Below are 21,965 nucleotides of genomic sequence, written 5' to 3'. Positions count from 1 at the left end.
CTATTTGGAAACAGAAACTTTATCAGCCGTCTTTTAATATGGCCGCCTATCGCCTGCATTTTACTTCGACCGCCTTCTGATTAAACGTACTCTCAATTTAGCCGTCTCTTAATTCGGCCGTTTTATTTTGGTCTTTTTTTTTACTTGGCTTGGCCGCTTTATTTTGGTCTTGGACGACCTAAAAGGCGGCCACAAAATGATCAAATCAATAAAAAATCACACCACTTCTAATTGATGCTATAACGTTGCTGTAATGTGGGAGAAAACTTTTGCATTAATGCCATTTCTAATGAAACCGCTTGGCCGATCGTCTCGCAAAACTAATCGACGCGAGCGCATTTTGAGTTTTATAAGATCACTTTTGAATTCTCGAAATTATTTTTTTTCAAATGCCGCCCAAAGGCTTAAAATCGAACACACACGCTCGCACACCTATATACACACACTCACTTCGGGTTACAAAGTTTTAAGTTTCAACCAGAAAAAAGTCGAGAAACCAAAACTTATTGGAAGGCGGATTGTCTGTTCTGATTATATTAACTTCTTTTAATATTAACTAAATAAACATTATCTTAATTTACAATTCTGGCTTGTGTCCCAATAAATTTTATACATTTTTCTGAAAAAATATTCTAGAAATTATGTTTAAATTTTGTACTATTTTTATTTATGTACTTATAGATATATCTATAAATTTTGAGATTATTTGTGTACCTTTGAATGACTGGAAAATTTAATTAGAAAAGTTTATACATACTAAAGCCTGTCATTAATATAACGCATTTGTTTTAAATATATTATTACATTTTATTGACATTTTTGTTTTTTAATTACATTTTTATATTTTATTCATCGAAGCATTTAAAAACATAAAATGAAGATTTCAGACATAAGATATTTAAAGGTAGGACAACAATTGATAATAATTCAAAGGTTAAATATGGTACATGTCTGAAGTATACTATTTTTAGGCAGCTTGTGAACAATCTTCGAAATTTGACCCAAAATTCTTTCTCCAGTTTTACAATGGCAATCACTTTCCAAGATTTGGCCTCGGGACCTATCAGGTATTCAGATTTAAGTTTTTAGACTTGATAGATGTTAGAATGAGAAATATATATATACTTACTTGCATATTGCCTAAACAGTTAGCAAGTACATAGATTTAACACGTTGAGCCCGGCGTTGGTCCATAAGGATCGACAGTTACTATAGGACCGACGCACACTCCGGGAATCGTCACTAGAATATTTCTTTGAATGATTTGTATGATCGACTGATCGACAAATTAAAATTAGTTTTGAGGAAATGCTATCAAATATAATTTCAATGAAATTTATTGAAACATCTAAAAAAATGTCTTACATACATGGTAAACGTTGCTGACCGTTTATCACTGCCAACTGCAAGGAAAAGACTGTAAATTTGGCGCCGGACCATTTTCGTTAGTTCTCTTATATATACAATTTCTTTTTGATGTACAAAAAAAGAGTGCGCGTAAAGTTTACATGCGATTGAAGTAAAACTTATTTGCTACTGTACAAGGTGGCATTTAAGTAAAAATAAATACATCATATAACAATTTTGAATAATGTTTATTAGTAATATGGTAACACTCGTGATGAACATATTTATTAGTGTCAACTATTATACACATTTATATAATGATAAATTATAAATTATATATTTATAATAGATTTAAAAATATATATAATATTTAGAAACAATAATGTAATTACCCACATAGCACAAGTGCGAGTGAGGGGCGACCTGTGGTTCGACTTTTAGGTCGATCCGTTAAATTTTGGTCGCACCACATACGTGTATTTAGGTCAATCTTAGCACAGAAATGAACCTAAAGTCCGAACCCGGTTGAGATATTAGTCAACCTTATTGGCATATATTATGGATTGAGAAAAGTTTCATTGGGGGTCAAAATTTGGCACACACATTGAAAATATTTTGATAATAGGTCAAAAATTTGGTAAATGGGTTGAACACCGTTCGATCAAATTTGGCAAATGGGTTAAAAATGGAACGTGAATAATTTTTTTTTTATTGAATTAAATCTGAAATAAATATTTAATGAATTAAAAATGCAATTCTAGATTAAAATAATATTTATTTTCATGGAAAAAATAAAGATCGAAGCATTTTATTGTAATATTTTATCAAAATGATATTATATGAAAATCTTACAATATACAAGTATATAATAAACTTAAACTAATAAAATAATACAATAAACCTAACAAAATAATACAATGAAAAACTTAACTATAATACTACAATCTATAAAGTGCTCTTTTACCTCGAAATACCTCTTGTAAATTTGCTGCACTGGTTTATCTGACTTTCGTATAAATTTTTTCAACACCTGCATGTAGTTTTCAAATTTAAATGCACTGAATGAATCCAGATTACCAAAGCTTCTTGTATCATTTGCTAAATGCAATATGTTATGAATATTATGACTAACATTATGTTCTCCATATAATAACATAAAACCCTTAACAAAATAATGCAGTAGTTGCTCAGCATAATTTTAATAGCCACATGCAGTGTTAAAAAATTCATATAAAAGTCAAATGAAATGTGCGATTTCAAAACCAGTGGACCACTATATAATAAAAATTGTCTGAATTCTGTAGCTTTACAGGATTTTACATATTTCAAAGATCGAGGTCTTCTAGCAAACTCCTTAGGTATGTAACGTCTCAACCTGCATAGAGAGTTTGAAATTTCATTAACTTTTACATATGGTAAGCGAATCGGAAGATCTCCTTCAGTCCACTGCAACAACATTCTTCTAACAGCACCTAAACAAATCAAATGCATATAATCAAGGGGTACGTTGCTAACTAAACCAACATGAGGTATTTCAAGCAATCTTGTATAGCCATTATGGTAGTCTTCATCTTGTAAGATTCTAAAATGCTCATCAGTTCTTGCAGGTGATTGCATTTCTGGAAAACAAATTCTACGATTAATATAAGAACCTTGAACAAGGCATTTTGAACAGCTATAATATCCTGTGTCCTTTTGTTTTCAGAATAAATGATTTTGCAGGAGTATCACAAACAAAATATTTAATTCGAGTCTCATAATGACTTCCGTTGTGATCGAAACCCTCATTCACTATGCCAATCGCCTCATCAACAAAGTCACCTAAAAACTCATTCGAATCTTTAGGTTTCTCAATCCCGCAGTAGAGTCCTATGATAAAGATATATTTAGTAGGAATAATGGTGCACAATATAGGCCATGCAGACATATTCGAGGAACTTGATATAGGCAAACCATCAACATTAATTCCTAATTCAATGATAGAAGAATTTAACTTCAATCTATCAATAGAATCTTTCAAACCAGTTAACAATCCAAAATGAATATATTCTCCTGGGTTCATAACTTTCGATACTGCTATCCTTCTCGTCTTTAAAATTGTTCGGGAGTCTGCTGGTAAATCTTTAAAACAATCATGCTTTTTTAAACCCTTAAGCAGTGCCGATACAGCATTATAAGGAACCTGGTATGTAACAGCCCATTCTGCTAAAAATTGCTTTACATCAAAGACTTCTGGTATAACCTCTCCATTGAGGCTCTCCTCAGAATCAGAGCCTGAAATATATATTAATTTTTAAAACATCATTATTATTAAATAATTATATATAATTAAATTCATAATTACCTTGATTATCATATTCATGAGAAGATGTCGCTCCAAAATCATTCTGATTACATGCTAAAACTAAATTATTTACATATTTTTCTATTATCTTCACTATTAAATAATTAGATAAAATTTAATTTATAATTACCTTGATCGTGATGATCATTAAATTGCATTCCAAAATCATCCTGAGTACTGACACTTGTTGAAATTTCAACATGATGAACAGCACTATCATTTACACTGGAAAGAGTCAATTCTTTCTTTTTTTCCGCGGTTATTCTTTCGAATTCCCACTTCACCCTCCTTCTAAAATGTCGGTCTGTCACAAAGCCAATAGATTTGCGAAACTTTCTAGTCGACATATTTATATGGAGTTTCTTTTAGAAAAATAAATCAACAAAATCACGTATAAATAAACCAAGCCAAGCGCGAATTTAAAATGGCGCTCATCTACCTGGCATCTTGCTCGATATACGTCTACGTATGCGCACTACCTACTGCGCATGCGCACTATCTATCGCGCATGCGTCATAAGTCTGGACCAAAAATGAACCTATTTGGTTAAACCTGGTTGAACCAGAAAGGTCAAATTTCAGATAAACCCACTGACGGTCAAATAATGTGCCAGTTTTGATCGATGTTAACCTAGCGGGTTCAAAATCGGCTAAAGCGGTGCGACCGCGGTTCGACGCGTGCTATGTGGGTAATGTCATTCTTCAAATATGACATGATCGGTTTGTCATTGTAACTAGCATTTAGAAATGAACCTTCATTAGAGGAATGGAGTAATTGCTGATTAATAAATTCTATAATATTCGTTCACACAGTGCATTATATTAAACAACGCCTAAACAAATATTGTTTTTGCAACTTCGCTCATCATGTAAAAATTGTGTTTGAAGAACTTCATTAAAATTAACATACATTTATTGACTGATGGAAGTTTTTTTACTTTTTCGCTGGCGATATAATCTTATTCTTTGAACAACTGTAATATCAGTTTTGCCTAAAAATATTTTCCTTTTCAATAACTTCAAAGATTTATAGAAACTCCGAATAATATAGAAATTATTTCAATAAACTTATGTTTCATACACGGTGCAAACGCTGCATTTGTTTTATTATTTTTATTATAATTATTTACGGGGAACAGGGTAAAATATTCTTCTGATTCAGGCATTTTTCATTAAATCAAGATTTGCACTACGATGTAACTTTAAAATGGTTATTTATCTATGCCGATTTCCTTATTAATATTGGTACGCATACAACGTTGACAGCAGTACGCATACAACGACAGATCTCTATTCACATATGCGACGACTAATCACAATCGACCTGTATAGAAATGATATCACCGAGAGCGAATGACAAGTCTTTGGCACTCTTACCTTATCTTATCTGCCTTAACGCACTTCCGTTGCATTTGTACGGATTTACACCCTAGTCGCGCCTAAAGAAGTTTTACTTCAAAAAATATTTTTGATAATAAAAAAAATTGAAATTTCAAAATAAATTCTCCCAAAAACTACAATTTTTTGCACATTTAGCTCCGTATCTTTGAAACAGCAGGACCTGTCTTTGCCAAAAACTAAACACCACTTCTTCCCATCATTATAAACTGAATGTTTTTTGAAACATTCAAAATCGAATGGTCTGTTCTCTCAGAAACCTAATTTATATTATCTACACTCTTTGCTCTGTATCTCCGAAATGGCTGGACCTGTCTTTGCCAAAAACTAATCATCATGTCTCCCCATCAGTAGGAATCAAATGTTTTTTTGAACCGTGCTCCCGAAATCGTGTACGAAAAGTTATACCCAAATAAAACAGACACGCACATCCATTTTTTATAATGTAAAGCTCTGAAACGTGAAGATATGCAAATATTTTTATTTTCGATTTTTGGACGATTACTATATCTTACCCTGCGGGAAGCCAAAAATAATTTAATATTAAACTTTGCATATTTTATTATTCTGATTCAGATGTCTGGAGCATCAGCAATTATTAAACACGCTATTGATGTTGGATATCGACATTTCGACTGCGCTTATATTTACCAGAACGAAGAGGAAGTTGGGCGTGGAATTAGGAGCAAAATTAGAGATAACAAAGTAAAAAGGTATGCAATAACCTGGGTAGTTGAAATACTTGAACACTGGTATAAAAAATGTATAATTTGTGCATTACCTACTGTCGAAATGGAGATTATTCGCAAAAGATATGCTATTAGATGCTTCGAGGAAACACATTTTTAAATTTGGTTTGGCGCAAGTGTTTTATACTTATAATATTGTTGAGACAGACTAAACCATGAAACCAGTAAAACATGAAAAGTAATTTAAAGTATATTTGCGAATAGAAAATTCTACAAAAAAGGCTTCGAAAATAAATTATGAAATATTTTTGTACTAAACCGATGTCTAAAAATGTATTCAGTTCAATAAAATGTAAATGTGTTCAACAATCAATAGTCATTAATTTACGTTTGCTTTATCGAATTCAAACATGCATAACATTTTAAAATTTTTAATTTATTTTTTAATTAAATTAAAAAGTAATATAATCAATTTTAGTCATAAAATCGCCTTCATTAATGTTAATTAACTATTTGATAATATATTGTAGAGAAGATTTGTATATAACTAGCAAACTTTGGAATACATTTCATCGACCGGATTTAGTGAGGCCTGCACTATTGGAAACTTTAAAGAATTTGAAGTTAGATTATCTTGATTTGTATTTGATTCACTGGCCTATGGGATATAAGGTAACTTGAAATTTCTGAAATCGAAAATCAATAACAAACTAGATTAAAACTGATCACACTGCTTTAATACAGGGATTGTATTACAAGATTATTATTATCCAAATATATATTATCCAAATTATGACTGTAAATCATTTTTATTTTTTTATGGTTCGTCTTTTCTTTTTGATAGGATAATTATTACATATGTATGGTTTGTTAGGCCTCGTAACCGAGAATCATTAAAGACAGTCATTTGAAATAATCATACAAATTTACAATAAAGACTAAAAAATAAAAGAGTGCGGTAGATTATTTATGAAAATGCAAAATATGTGTTAGTAATATTTTATTATCAATAGTGAGATGTAATATAATTTTTATTTGCTATTTGTTTTATTATGAGTGAGACGTTTCTAGGGCTTTCAATACCGTACAAACATCTGAAATACCAGTATTCGATATTTGAAATTTTAAACACCGGGATACCGGTATTAATATCTGCTAGTAATTTTTAGATTGTAAAAAAACTACTAGTTATAATTATCCTGAAATGACTACATATTATTTATTTTATGACATAGGGAGTTAGGGGTAAATAAGTAGATACAAAAAACCGCGTAAGTGATAAAATATATATTGACTTCTTTGCTAAAGTTTACAAATAATAGTCTCGCCTAAAATTATATATTTAAGGAAACAAAAAATATAATTAGTAACTTATGTTTTGTTCATTAAAATATGCTCTTGAAAAACGTATACAATCATATTTTCATCATCAATTTTAGTACAAATTAGACCAGCCACCAAAAAAGCAAAGAAAGATGTCATCCACCGAGACCAATCTTATTATTGATTATTTATTACTTGGCATGAATTAATATTTGATATAGTGATTTTTTGATTTGATAAAATAATGAATAAATATGCATGATTTATAGGAAGATATAAACAATTATATCGCGTTTATTGTATATTATGTTTAAAAACTATTGATAAAGAATAAAATATGATGACGATGCACGTGGATGCATAATAATTTTTATTAACAAGTCCTATTCATTAGGTTTCAGGCGTAAAATATAAACAATCATTTCGTCGAAGTTGTCATACTCGGCTCGGTATGTGTAAAGTATATAGCGTAAGTTCAATTTTCAACAAAATTGTGATAATACCGAAATACCGGTATTTATATATCAATGCCGGTAATGGTATACCGGATTCAAATTACCCGGAATACCGGAATCCCGGTGTAGTAAGCTCTAGTCGTGGCGTAATCATGAGCTAGCACCAACCCAGCTCTATATCAAGCTGTAATAAATATGAAAAATCATTGGCTTTAATGCTGTGACTATAATAAAGATAATATATTATAAATATGTTGATCTGTTAGGCCTAATTTAGCCGTTTTTGCAATAATTCACATTTTCGCTTTCAAATATTAAGAATTTCAATTGAGTCTACTCATATTTTATGATGTATATGTAATATATTATTGATTAGTTTACTCTTATCTGATTTTGAAATTAATGTAGTGAATATAGAACTAATTATTTTGCAAATTATAGTTATTCTAGAATTATATTTTCCTATTCTACTTTAGACGGTAGAAGATAAATTAATTTCCAAAATTGAAATGTATTGGCTGACTTAACTCTTAACAACATAGTATTTCATGAAGTCTATTTGCAATGGATCAAAATATAATAAAATGTATCTTTCCTGCCATTTTACCTATTTTTAATATAATATATTCTCATAGTTCGCATTTTTTAGGAAGGCCGAAGTCTGTTTCCGTTTATTGATAAGAAGTTGCAATTTTCTGACGTCGATTACTTAGATACATGGAAAGAAATGGAAATGGCATATCATGAAGGTTTGGCTACTAATATTGGAGTTTCTAATTTTAATTCAATGCAATTGGAGAGGTTAATAAAACATAGCAAAGTCAAACCCGTTACTAATCAGGTAAAATGCAAATGCGAAATATATATTTATGCAATGCTATTAACATTTAATTGAAATTGCATATTTTTGCTGTAATTATTCTAAAGGTTGAAGTACACCCCTATTTGAATCAAAAATGTTTACGGGAATTTTGTAAATGCCATCAAATCATAATTACTGCGTATAGTCCACTAGGATCACCAGGAAGGGAGTGGGCAAAGTCTGGAGATAAAGAAATCCTTAAAGACCAATGGATCACTAAAAGAGCAAAAGAATTGAAGAAAACTCCTGCTCAACTTAGTTTAAGGTAATTATAGATATTGTTTTCAATAAATTAGAAAGATATTTTGTTAATGTTTATTAACAATGTAATATTTAAGATGGAGCTATCAATGTGGAAATATTGTCATACCTAAATCTTCTAACAAAGAGCATGTTACCAGTAATTTTAATATTTTTGATTTCGAGTTAAACAAAGACGACATGGAACAGTTTAACAAAATGAATATAGATAATAGGTTGTTTATGATAAAAGAGTAAGTATTTGCGTTTAAAATGAGCCCTTTTTACTATCAGTGTCATTTGATTAACTTTCTATTTCAGAGCCTTTGGACATGAACATCATCCGTTCGAATGTGCAAAATTTTAGAAATTGTTGGATAAATTTCATTACAAGAAGGACATAAATTGATGATGTGGATATTAAGAGACTTTTTCTGAACAATATAAATATTCATAATTAAAAATTACTATTTTTATCTTTGTTATAATATCAAAATTTTTATTTAAAAGTTATAATCTTATATATAAGATTTTTAGGATTTTCATATTTAAATGATAATTAGAATGTGAATGTGTTAAAATAAATTAAAAATATTAATAACCGTATCTCGAAATATTTACTTTTGATTTAAATTTAGAAGCGAAAAGTGCAAGAAGAGATGATGTTTTTTTTAACAATTTAATTTAATTACTTTTCTGTATTATATTATTTCGTCTAGTGGGAAAAATAACAAGTGAATTTGAATTTTTGTCGTAATGATTGAAAGAGTTTAAAATGCATTTGTTTTTTTAAAAAATTGAAGTTTATTTGGACATGTCAAATTATTTTCATTGATCTTTTCAACACTATTTTTATTTAACAAAATTATGAAATTTACACCTTTCAGATATGCGAAGGTGATGCGAAAGATGTTATTGTTAAATCATTATCAAAACTAATTTATTATTATTATCAAAATCAATTGTTTTTATTCTTGAATTTATTTTGAGTTTAACCATTAATTTCAGGTTTCTAGTATCTATTCCGATTTTGACCCAACTTACTTCTTACAGTTTTACAATGGCAATTATTTTCCTAGGTTTGGGCTTGGAACATACCAGGTAATTTTCATTTCTCAGCGAGTTGTCTCATGATTAGATATATTTTCTTTCACATTCTTCTATAATCCTCTATGTTAATCATTATATTTTAATTTTATTGTATTTAATTTAAGAGCAGATACTATCATAACTAATTTTACTATTAATAAAATAACTAATAATTAACTATTAATAACGTTTATCTAGGTCTATATTAATCGATTTCTTTGCAACACATTTTGAGTACAAAATTAAACTAGATAATAATTATTTGGATATTTTCTATAATTTCATTTTTAACTTCCCGAAGGAGAAGTTTATGTTTTCATAAAAAAATACGATTCGCTAATTTTATGTTTTCTCGACTTTTCAAGCCATTCTGAATCGAATCAGACCAAACTTGGAAAAAGTATGTGTGTGTGTATGTGTGTATGTGTGTGTGTGTGTGCGCGAACAGACTTTTTGTCGTAAATTGACGTTTTCTCAAAAACGGTTGGACCAATTTCAAAAATTTAAAAGCCATATGGTAAAATTGATAAACTATCGTTTATCAATTTTACGCGACAATCAGCTAAGCCGTTTCTTTGTAAATTGGAGAAAGTGAAAAATTTTTCGTCCACGTTTTAGCCCGCAATTCTGAATCGATTTTTAAAATTTAAAAACCGTTCGAAAGATATTGGTTGGGATCTGATTAGTTTTTGGTAAAGATCGACCGGGCCGTTTTCTTGTAATAAAGTGTTAAAAAAATTTTTTTTCTACGATTTTTCTTATTATTTTTTTGACGGTAGACACCATAGTCTTCTAGATCATACTAAAATATTACCACCCTTCGACAACTCGTTTAGCTTTAAAAATTCGTCAAAGTTTGCAAAAATTGGTATCGTTTTTTTGGCATTTGTCAAAATTAGACCTTTCATCGACGTTTTCTCAAAAACGCCTGAACCGATTTTAGAAATTTAAAAGCCATTTGATGTATTTCAATGAGTACTATCGTTTGTCAGTTTTGTGTTACGATCGGTCGAGCCGTTTCTTTGTAATTTGGAAAAATGTGTTGAACTTTTCGTCCACATTTAAGCTCATACTACCGAATCGATATCGAAAATTTAAAAACCGTTCGAAAGATATTAATTGGGAATGATACCGATCAGTTTTAGGTGAAAATCTACCGAGCCGTTTTCTTGTAACTAACTGTTGAAAAAAAAAATTAAGACAATTTTTATGAAACTTTTTTTCGCGATATATATCATGGTCATATACAACTTACTGAAATATTAAGAGCTAACGATAAGTAGTTTAATTTTAAAAATTCAAAATTTGAGAAAATGAGTATTTATTGTTAACAATATTTAAAATTAAAATTAGACGATTTACTTGGTATAACGGTAGAGTACCTGGTCTTAATGAACATACTAAACCAATAAAGTCTTATGGAGACTGGTTCATTTATATAAAAATGATTGATTTTTGAAAATTATTCTTTAGAAAACACTCCGAGTTAACGTGTTCGTTTGTTTTCAATTATGTGTAATAAATCCACTCGGAATCCTTCTAATCACTCGTAAATTAATTTAATTTTTATTGATTAAGTTGATTATTTACACATATCGAGAAGTTCATGTAACTTGCCTCAAGGCAAAATACCAATACCAACTAGTTTTAAATATTATTGAGCTGATTATTTAGCTTAAAGTTTACGAAGAAATCATAATGATAATTATTTTAGATGACCAATACTTCAGAAATTGTGAAATATGCAATTGATGTTGGATACCGACATTTCGATACAGCATATGTTTATCAAAATGAGGACGAAGTGGGCCAAGGCATTAAAAGTAAAATCAAGGAAGGCAAGGTGAAAAGGTACACTGTTTGTTTAAATATTTAGTAAACTAGTGGTGTATGGTATCGTACCTTAAGGCAAATTGTCGTACCATGGCCGTACCGCAGTATTGCAGTACCGTAATATATACTACTTGAATATACAGCAATATTAAATGTTTTCAATTATATTTTATAGACATAATATAAGAGCTCAGCTAAAAATACAGAAGCGCGTAAGCGTCGCGTCGCAGTATAACGGATAAACAATGTTACAGAACCCATAGAAATGTAAACAAAAATACTTTTTATTAAAATATCTGATAATTTAATGTGCATATGTCAAATGATCACTTTTGACCGCCAAGTGTATTTTTAAATCTCGAATGTTTTTTATTGGATTACCGAAACCGCTAGAATTTATAAATGTTATTGGACGTTCACTTTCTGAAAAACTGAATTATCATTTTTGGCATTTCGGCCCGTGTTTTCGAAACATTTAGACCTGTTTTGACCAATCAGCACGTCTCGTTATCAATATGAATCCTTATCATTCAAATAAAATTCAATTTTAATAAATTTAATAATTAAAAGCTCATAATTTTCAAAAACATTCAAAATATAAAAAAAGGTTTTTTATATTCAATTTTTTTCATTTTTCAAAAAATTTTAAAGCTCTTTATAAAATGTAATTTCCAGCACGGAAAGTTTCGGTAACTTGCCTTAGGGCACAATGCCATGCGTCACTAGTTAATGTTTTTGGCGCTATAAACTTGTAAGTGCACAAATTCGTCATCTTGAGAGTGCTCGGAGTCTGAAGAACATATTTTTCTTAAACTTTCAGCTCGTTTACGAATCTTTATATTATTTAAAATTGCCAAATTTTGCATTGCAATCGTATTATGTTTTGCTAATTATATTTCTTGAAATAAAAAAAATGTTATTAAGAAAATGAGTTAATTATATTGTATAGAACTTTTTTTTCACTATCCAAATTTTGTCGCCGTCGAAAATTTGCCGCTCTGGGCAGTAGCCCCGACTGCCCCTACTGTAAATCCAGCACTGATAGTAACCATACTTTTTTGAAGAGAATAGTAAGACTTACAGAAATATTCGCTCGTTATGTTAATATCTTACAGGCCTTTATGCGACCTAATTTGGAGCAGTCCAAAATTGTGAGATATGGTTTTAACAATATGAGGCGACTTCCCACAGATCACGTGAAATCATATGTCACCCGGCCGCATTCTTCCACATTGCAGTGACATAACATGGCCAGCGCTCTCACCCGATCTAATCGGATTTTTTTGTGATTTTCACAGGCCATTCAAAATAAAACTGTACATTAACCGTCTTTAAACTGAGCCGAAACGGTGAAAATTGTGTGATTTTCTATGCTTTAGTAGTGAGTTTTTACTTTTGATTGGCAAGGCTGAACGCTGCCCTAAAGTTGACTACCATAACTCCAGATTGGAATAATTATAGTTTTATAGACTAATATTTTATGCTTTAGTAAAAGTGTGGTTGAAATAGATTCATTGATGATAACTCTCTGCTTGTTTGTCAATTTTTCTATGGTGGTATCGAAGAATCGTAGATTTTACAATTGTGAAGGTTGTATGTGAAATAAATGAAACACTGGAATCCAAAAAATGCTATTCTGCTGTGTTTCTTGATGTTAAACAATTCGTTTGATTGTTGCATGTGAAGGTCTAGTGTGGCTGGCAGGAATGGCTATGTCGCCGCCGAATGTTGCAGTAATAGAATAAGCAAGCAAGTAAATAAGTTATAAAGACAAGATCCCATAGCACTACTTTGGGGTACACCGGCATCAATTGTGAACGTATTTTACAAAGCTGTATTGCTTTTGTAATAACATATCTGTTGATCAAATAGGAGGAAAAGTTCTCATGATATTTCATCGATAAATCGGCTCAGAATAGATAGACTAAGAATTGTTTAAAATTAAAAAACACAGCAGTATTTCTTGGATTCCAGTGTTTCATTTATTTGACTAACAAATGTTGGTGACACTGTTGGATAGTGGAATGCCTTTTCTGGAAACCGAATTGGTGGTCTGGAACATCCTTATTTCCGAGACAAAAATAAAGATACAAATATCCGAGTTATCTGATGCACTATTAATGACTCAATGCTTTAACTTGTTCAATGGTAGAGTAAGATTGCATTCTTTTGACTTACAATTAGTCATAATTAGGAAACATGGAAAGTTGATGTCGCTAGATAAACATGTCCTTTTTGTTTCGTATTTTTTGAAAATATTGTGAAAAATTGCCAAATTATATAATATTAGAAACAAGAAGAATTATTACTTATAGACTATAATATAAAGTTTAGATGATTCATATAAAATACCTGTATATGTCCGTATATTAACTATATTTGGCTATTAACATCAATTCCTCAATGCTTTGTGAATGGTGAACTTACCTTTGTACTTGTTTTTACCATTTTCCAGGGAAGAATTATACATAACAAGTAAACTTTGGAACACATTTCATCGACCGGATTTAGTTAGAACTTCACTGCTAGAGAGCTTAGAAAATTTGCAGTTAGATTATGTTGATTTATATTTAATGCATTGGCCAATGGCATTCAAGGTAAGTTCTCTATGACATATCATTTATTTATTACAAAACACAATTCACTTAACTAAATTAAATATTGTTTCGAGTGAGGATATGAAATACCAATCAGTTATCTAAATAATATATTGGCCCGTGTTGTATTACGTGTAATAATATTATTTTCTGTATTTTTGATCTATGCATTGATCTGATAGTTCTATGGCACCAACATATATTACTGTCAAACGCTCGCATCGCAACCAAGCAAATCACATAACACGCAGCAGGTCCATATAGCAAGTTTTCCAAAACATACTTGATAGTACTCTAGCAAGAAAATTAGGAAAAACGATAAAAATTATTTTTGCTCAAAAAAACGACTTTTCGTTTTTAGATAATTCACTTTTGAATTATCTAAAATGTGGGTTCAAGATAAAACTCAGGAACAAGTTGTTTAGAATATTTAGACAATTTCTTTCCATTACTTATCGGCTGACTTCAAAATAATGCAATAAAATAATAATATTAACTTAACTGCAATGATATTAATAACTTAACGATTTTTAGGAAGGTAAAAAACTTCGACCTATTGTTGGTAAAAAGGTGCAATTTTCTGATGTTGACTATTTAGACACATGGAATGAAATGGAAAATTTATATCATAACGGTTTAGCTTCGAATATAGGTGTTTCAAACTTTAATTCAAACCAATTGAAGAGATTGTTAAAAAATTGCAACATTAAACCTGTTACAAATCAGGAAAGTTATGACTAACCAAATTATTAATCTGTATTTTTCCTACAACAATATGATAATATTTAAATTATTAACTTCAGATTGAACTTAATCCATATATAAACCAGAAATGTTTGCAAAGGTTTTGCAAAGGTCTTAACATCATAACCACTGCTTATAGTCCATTGGGTTCACCAGCAAGAATATCAAATAACCATGGTATGTTGCAACATACTACAAAGCTTCTTCAGAACAAATGGCTTATCGAAAGAGCAAAGGAATTAGAAAAGTCTCCTGCACAAATTTGTTTAAGGTATTTCAATAAGAAAACTAGATAAATCTGAATAAATATTATTAATTAATTGTGACAAATTATATAATTTGTCAACAATCAGATTTGTGATACTCCACTATCGATTTCGCAACATGTTTGTTCTAAAAAAAATTTGATCAATTTAACATAAATTTTTCATAAACTATTATATTGAAACATATGTTGATAATCTAACGTAAAATAAATCAGTATTTCTAAATTATATTTTAGACATCATTATTTAAACCTAAATTTTCAGATGGAGTTTGCAATGCGGTAATATTGTCATTCCCAAATCATCAAATAAAGAACATGTTGCTACCAATTTTAAAGTTTTTGATTTTGAACTATGCCCAGAGGATATGGAAAAGATTGACAATTTAAATAGAAATGAACGAATATTTACGATGGAATAGTAAGTTTATCTCAATATATAATATTGCATATCAATTATTTAAATATCATGGCATTGCATATTAATTATTTAAATATCTTTTAGCGCTTCGGGGCATAAATATCATCCATTTGAAAATTCTTTATTCTAAAAGTACTTTATTGATACCATTCTTAAATCGAAGAATTAATTTTGATATTTAATAAAACGCATACAGTTCGTTGTACTACAAATTTTACTCATTTTGGATGATGTCATGTCCAAATTTAAATCAAAACGAATATAAAACTTCCATGTGAAAGGCTTTGGTAAGTGTACATTTTGTACATTTGAAGCGACCAGGAGGCTGTTTTATCACTCGCTTTAAATTGATTTGGAATAGTATTGGTTCCGGCATGAATAATGGATGTATTTACAAGAACAGTAATTAATAAACGAGGACATTAAACAAGAGATTTTTGCTTTATGTTTACAATATTTTATTTGATTTGTTAGAAATAATATCCCAGATAAAGTTTGCTATACATACAATTAGGCAATATCTGCTTTTTTAAGGCATTATAATGGCTAGTGTTCACTCTTTGTCTTAGGTAGCCCCATAGAAAGAAAGCTACATAGGTCAAATAAGCTATGAGATACCATACATCATCATTGCACAAGGTTTTATCTTTAACGTGTGGACAAAATGAGCAGATGCCACTATAACATTTGTACTATTTCTTCATAGATGTTTGGTTTCCATAGACCAAATACAGACAACATCGACGTATGATCTGGCACGCATTCACACAATTTTGAAAATAATGGAAACTGTATTAATTTGTCCACGTATACGCCCCAATATATTTTCCTAACCCCATCCATACAGAAACAAGGGTTGCTGAAAGTTCTATTCAATATTGTTGCTGGGCTGATGCTATATAAGAAAGGAGCTATGGTAAAGATAGCACTCGAAGCTGAAGCTTCACTTACTTGGCCTGACCCTGAATCGGAGGCCTAATCGATCCATGGCAAAAATGGGAACGCATTTATATTAACATTATTTTTGTAATTCTCTTTTGTCGTTTTTTAAATACTTTTGCGTGAATTTTTTAAAGAAAGGTCAATTTTTAATTTTTTTTTCGGCAAAGTGAAAAAACATTTGTCAACGGCTTCGCAAAAATTTTTTCACAGATTTTGCGATATTAAAAACTTTTTTTAAAGATATCAGTTGGGAATCATGCTGTATAGTAATCGTCCCAAAAGCGAAGATGAAAATTTTTGCATATCTTTATGTTTCAAAAGGTTCTAAATATTTTGGCATACTTTACAAAAAATTGATGTACGTATGTGTTGTGTGTGTGCGTGTGTGGGCATGTGTGTATGTGCGTATGTATGAATACAATTTTTTGTCTACATTTTCCGGCGCACGAATCAACCGGTTTGAATGATTCAAAACATATTTGATTCTCAATCATGGGGTTATGTGCTGTACAGTTTTTGGCAAAGACGTGTCCAGTCGTTTTGGATCAACGGAGCAAATTCGATCTTAAAATGAGCATTCGATTTTTGTGATAATAAGAAATCCGATTAGATTTATTCAAAATACATACGATTTGTGTTGACGATGAGGCTTGCTGGTTAGTTTTTGGCAAAGAAGATGCACCCGCTTGGGAAATACAAAAAGTGCTAAAAAATTAGTTTTGGAGAAAACGGAGCATCTGATTTGAATGTATGTATGAATGAATTTGAATGAATTTGAATGATTCAAAAAAACATTTTGCTTGTGTTGGGAGAGCGAAGAAAGGATTAGTTTTCGGGGAAGGCATTTTTTCAAAATTTAAAAAAAAGATTCTGATTAGAATCGTCCAACGCTGGGCGAAATTCTAAACTTCGATGAATTTTTATAATTCAACCAGATTACGTCATCTATCGATATACAAAGTTTTATCAGAATCGTCAAAAAAATTTTGTTTAATATTTAATTACGAAGACACGACTAAGCTGATTTTTACCAAAAACTAATCAACGCGATACCCAACTAATATCTTTCGAACAATTTAAATTTTTAAAATCAATTTAAGATTGTGGCCTAAAACGCGGACATAAAACTTTACACTTTTCTGCCAATTACAAAGAAATGGCTCGGCCGATCGTCGCGCAAATGATAGTCCTTATAGATACATCAAATGGCATTTAAAATTTTGAAGTCAGTCCAACCGTTCTTATGAAAACGTCGACGAAAGATCAAAAATCGACTTACATATATACTGATATATTTTTCAAAGATCAATTGAAAGTAGTTTTTAATAATAGAAATCTTTATTTTCTAAATAAACAGTTGAATATTTTATCTAAATAAGAAATTCTAATTCTTGTTGATATAGTCGATTATTTACACGTATCGGAAAGTTCATGCAACTGGCCTCAAGGCGAAATATATGAATTTCTTATATAAATAGCAATAAAAAAAACTAGTGCTACATGTATCGCGCCTAAAGACAAATTTCTGGAAGTGCTAATTATAAATTAGTAGTTTAAAATGGTTAAAAGCAAAGAAATGAGAAATGTGTTTGTTTAGATTGTTTTTTGATATTTCGCAAATATTGATACTATTTTATTTGAAAATTGAAATTAAAATTTATTTTTTGAAAATTTTGAAATTTTTTAAAAGCTTTTGATACCCATTTATGTCAGTTGATACATACTGTCAAAATATTTGATTTTCGACCGCCAAATAGCATTTTTTAAAGCTTTTTTTTACTGGATCTCAATCAATTTATCAATACGTCAATACACTTCTCTCACAAAACCTAATTGCCATTTTCTAAACTTTTTGCTCGTATCTCCTAAACGACTAGGCCAGCTTATGCAAAAAACTAATCAGCACGTCTCTTTATCAAATCGGTTTAGCAGTACAGTACTACCAGCGTTGTCATGCTTTTTGAATAATACAAATCGGTTTAGCTATTTTTGACCGCCAAATGGCACTTTTTTTACTTTTTTCACTAGATCTCTGAAACCGCTTTTTTTATGTCGAGAATAATTCGGATTTTAATTATATGGCTAAAGTTTTAAAAATCACTTATGTATATACTTAAAATGATTAATTAATTAATTATTGTTGAAATTTTAACTATGCAATTCAATTTTTATTAGACAATTTTACAGCATTTATAATAATTTATTTGAAAATATTTACTAATCCTCGAATATTTGGTTACATTACGAAAGTTCCAGCAATTTGCCTTAAGGCACGATGCCATACATCGCCAATATATGGTTTTGTTAGCAATGGAATCATTAACTTCCCGTAGGGAATGCCGTAGGGTAAGTTATAGTAATGCAAAAAAAATTGTAAATGAAAATTTTTATATATCTTTATGTTTAAGAGGTTTCTGAACATTTCGGCATACATTAGGAAAAATGGATGTATGTGGTGTGTGCGGATACAAATTTTCGTCGACGATTTCGAGAACACGGATGAAGCGATTTGAATAATTCAAAAAACATTCGATTCGTATTGATAAGGAGACGTGCTGATTAGTTTTTGGCATAGGCAGGTCTAGCCCTTTGGTGGTCAAAAATGATCATTACACATTATGCACATCAAATTATTAGATATTTTATAGAGATTTTAACAATAAGTATAAATTTTGTTTAATGTTTCCGTTAGACGGCGACGCGGCGCTTACGCGCTTCGATATTTCGATAAAAAGTTAAGAATTTCCAAAATATTTCAAAATAAAGAAAACATTTTTTTCTAAAAAAGTAAATTTTTGTCAAAAATTTATAGTTTCTCAAAAATCTAGTTTATTTAAAGTAATTTTTTTTCAAAAATGTTTTTCTTTTTAAACAAAAATAGTTCCAGGTAGGTTCCACCAATTTGCCTTAAGGCACGATGCAATGCGCCCCACTAGTGAGTATGCTTTATTTGAACCATATATATTTCTATCTAAAAACTGATAAGGACGCCTAGTGTGCAATTATACTTAAATATAGTGTTTTTATTGGGAAAGCAATAGTAGTTGCTAGTTACACAATGTTAATATTAGTGAGTAAAGCATGGCATGAAAGAAAATTAGAACAAATTGTACCACATACCAGTATAACACACAACCACATACCAGTCAAACACAATTCTTTACGATTCAAAACTTATTATTAGTAATGTTATAATAAAGAAATCAAATATTCACAATTTGAAACCTATCACTATAAAATGTAATAATAAATAAATCATATTTACAATTAAAAATCTATTACTAAAATGTAATAATAAATTAAAAATATATCGACAGTTCAAAACGTATTACCATAATGTAACAATGAATATCATATTTACAATTTAAAACCTATTACCTTAAAGTAACAATAAATAAATCATATTGATAATTTAAAATCTATTACCATAATGTAACAATAAATATCATATTTACAATTTAAAACCTATTACCATAATGTAACAATAAATATCATATTTACAATTTAAAACCTACTACCATAACTGAAAAGAAATATGTATGATTATAATTTAAAACTATCTCCACAATATAGCTGTTAATAAATGTTATTCACATTAGAAATTGGTGAAACACATTTCTTGATGTACCATATATCCTTTCTTGTAATCAAGGAAGCCCTGTGGGGTAGCATATTATCATGTGCAGCACTACGTATACTGCTTATAATAACATCATCTGCAACTCCTGCTAGAATTTTATCTGTAAAAATTATAATATTATTTTTATGATATTAATAAATCAATAATTCATACATTTAAATGTATACATAAGTATGTGTTCCTAAATTAATACACAGTAATGTAATGTATAAATGTACCTTTAATTATCTTTTGCAAATGTTGGTCCAGTGGAATATATTTTGCAAGATTCTCGTGTCCCACATGCGTCTTCCAGTGAATGGCTTTAATTACACCATCACTATAATGCGTAGTACGGATTCGAGAGGGACACGCCTTTCCGATTTTTTTGGATGCCCTTGAAATTTTCCCTTTTTTCTTTTTATTGCAACTATATGAGCGGTGGCAATCGTAAAATATAATTTTGTTCCCATCTTTAATTTTGTATCCAGACTTATCTATTACATATCGAGTAATATCTCTCTGCTCAATTTTATTTTTCCATGATTGAAAATCTATATAAAAATACCAAATAATAGAAAAGTGCATTGACAAAGTCTATGATCGGAAATAAACAAACCATTAAAAGAAGAAAATGTCATTTCTTCATGCTCGATATGGATGGTGTGATCAACCTCGATATGTTGTTGTAAGCCATTGTATCTGCAAAACACCCTTTGACAATTCTCAAGGGGGCACAAGATCCTAGACTTCCTTGGGGTATCTATTAAAACATAATATTATTACTGTTTGCTGCATCATTGTTTAATAACATGTTTGGCACACATACCTGAAATATAGTTTATCTGCTGTTGAACACTGGTGCAAGAAGTGGATTGTGTGGCAATGGAGTCTGTGGCAATGGAGTTGATGATGTTGGTAGAAGTTGATGGTGTCAGTGAAATGGAGGCAGCATAGGAATGAAGGGCGACAGATGTTCTAGGGTTGATGCGGAAATTATTGAAGTAGGTGTTGTATGTTTGAATATGTGAAGAAGAATTTGATGAGTGAGTGTCAGTGGCTAGAACAGAATTGGGAGCAGATGGTTGAAGAGGAATGGTAGGATGAAAGTGTATTATATGTTTTTTCAAAGCATATGTTGAATGCAGAGCCTTACTGCAATAATTGCATTCAAAAGTTCGATCGAATGCATGGGTTCTTTCCCATGTTTGGCCCTAATATGCCGATACAAAGAACTGTTTGTTTTACATACTGTAGAACAGTACAAACAGGTTTTACTAGTTGTAATATCCATAAGAAATGAAATAATGAAACGTATTATTATGTGAACAATTGAGTAATGAAACGTAAGTGCTATACCTTAAAATAGTGAATAAGCAAAGCTATATACCCTAAACAATGAATGAAATTAAAAGAATAACCTAACCTAAGTGCTAATCTGTAAAAAGTGAATAAAACTAAGCTTATAACTAAAGTGATATACCCTAAAATGATAAAGTTAAGTGAATAATCTAAGTGTTCCCTAAAGTGATTAAAGTAAAGTAAATAATGTAAGTGATTAAAGTAAAGTGAAGAATCTATGATAATAGTAAAGTTAAGAATGTAAGCGATTTAAGTAAAGTTAAAAATGTAAGCAATTAAACTAAAGTTAAGAATCTAAGTGATTAAACTAAAGTTAAGAATCTAAATGAGTAAAGTAAATTAAACAATAAAAGTGATAAAGGCTCAAATGGAATGAAACTAAAAGCAAATGAGATTAAAAAAAACTCGCGTCTCTTGCTGTAAAGAAATTAACCTT

General features: G+C 30.1%; 2 protein-coding genes and 1 pseudogene across 2 annotated transcripts; 2 read left to right on the top strand and 1 right to left on the bottom strand.

Moving 5' to 3' along the window:
- The first annotated feature begins 874 nt into the window (after positions 1-874).
- Positions 875-9,024, top strand: LOC113373965 (annotated as a pseudogene).
- A 2,436-nt stretch (positions 9,025-11,460) lies between these two features.
- Positions 11,461-15,607, top strand: LOC113373964 (1,5-anhydro-D-fructose reductase-like). The gene is made up of 5 exons (XM_026614227.1): positions 11,461-11,597; positions 14,035-14,176; positions 14,711-14,897; positions 14,975-15,191; positions 15,451-15,607. The coding sequence occupies exons 1-5, from the start codon at positions 11,461-11,463 to the stop codon at positions 15,605-15,607; spliced, it is 840 nt and encodes a 279-aa protein (XP_026470012.1).
- A 4,509-nt stretch (positions 15,608-20,116) lies between these two features.
- On the bottom strand, positions 20,117-21,045 carry LOC113373050 (the record flags this gene model as incomplete). The annotated part of the gene is given in 4 exon segments (XM_026613386.1): positions 20,117-20,288; positions 20,407-20,721; positions 20,787-20,930; positions 20,997-21,045. Coding segments are annotated over 3 exon segments (501 nt in total). The 3' UTR covers positions 20,117-20,124.
- Between the last annotated feature and the right edge of the window lie 920 nt (positions 21,046-21,965).

The sequence above is a fragment of the Ctenocephalides felis genome, unplaced genomic scaffold (assembly GCF_003426905.1).
Source record: "Ctenocephalides felis isolate EL2017-DRISC unplaced genomic scaffold, ASM342690v1 CF-g0.4_SCAFFOLD_01604, whole genome shotgun sequence".
In the NCBI taxonomy this organism is placed as follows: Eukaryota; Metazoa; Arthropoda; class Insecta; order Siphonaptera; family Pulicidae; genus Ctenocephalides; species Ctenocephalides felis.
This window is presented reverse-complemented; position numbering and strand designations above follow the sequence as displayed.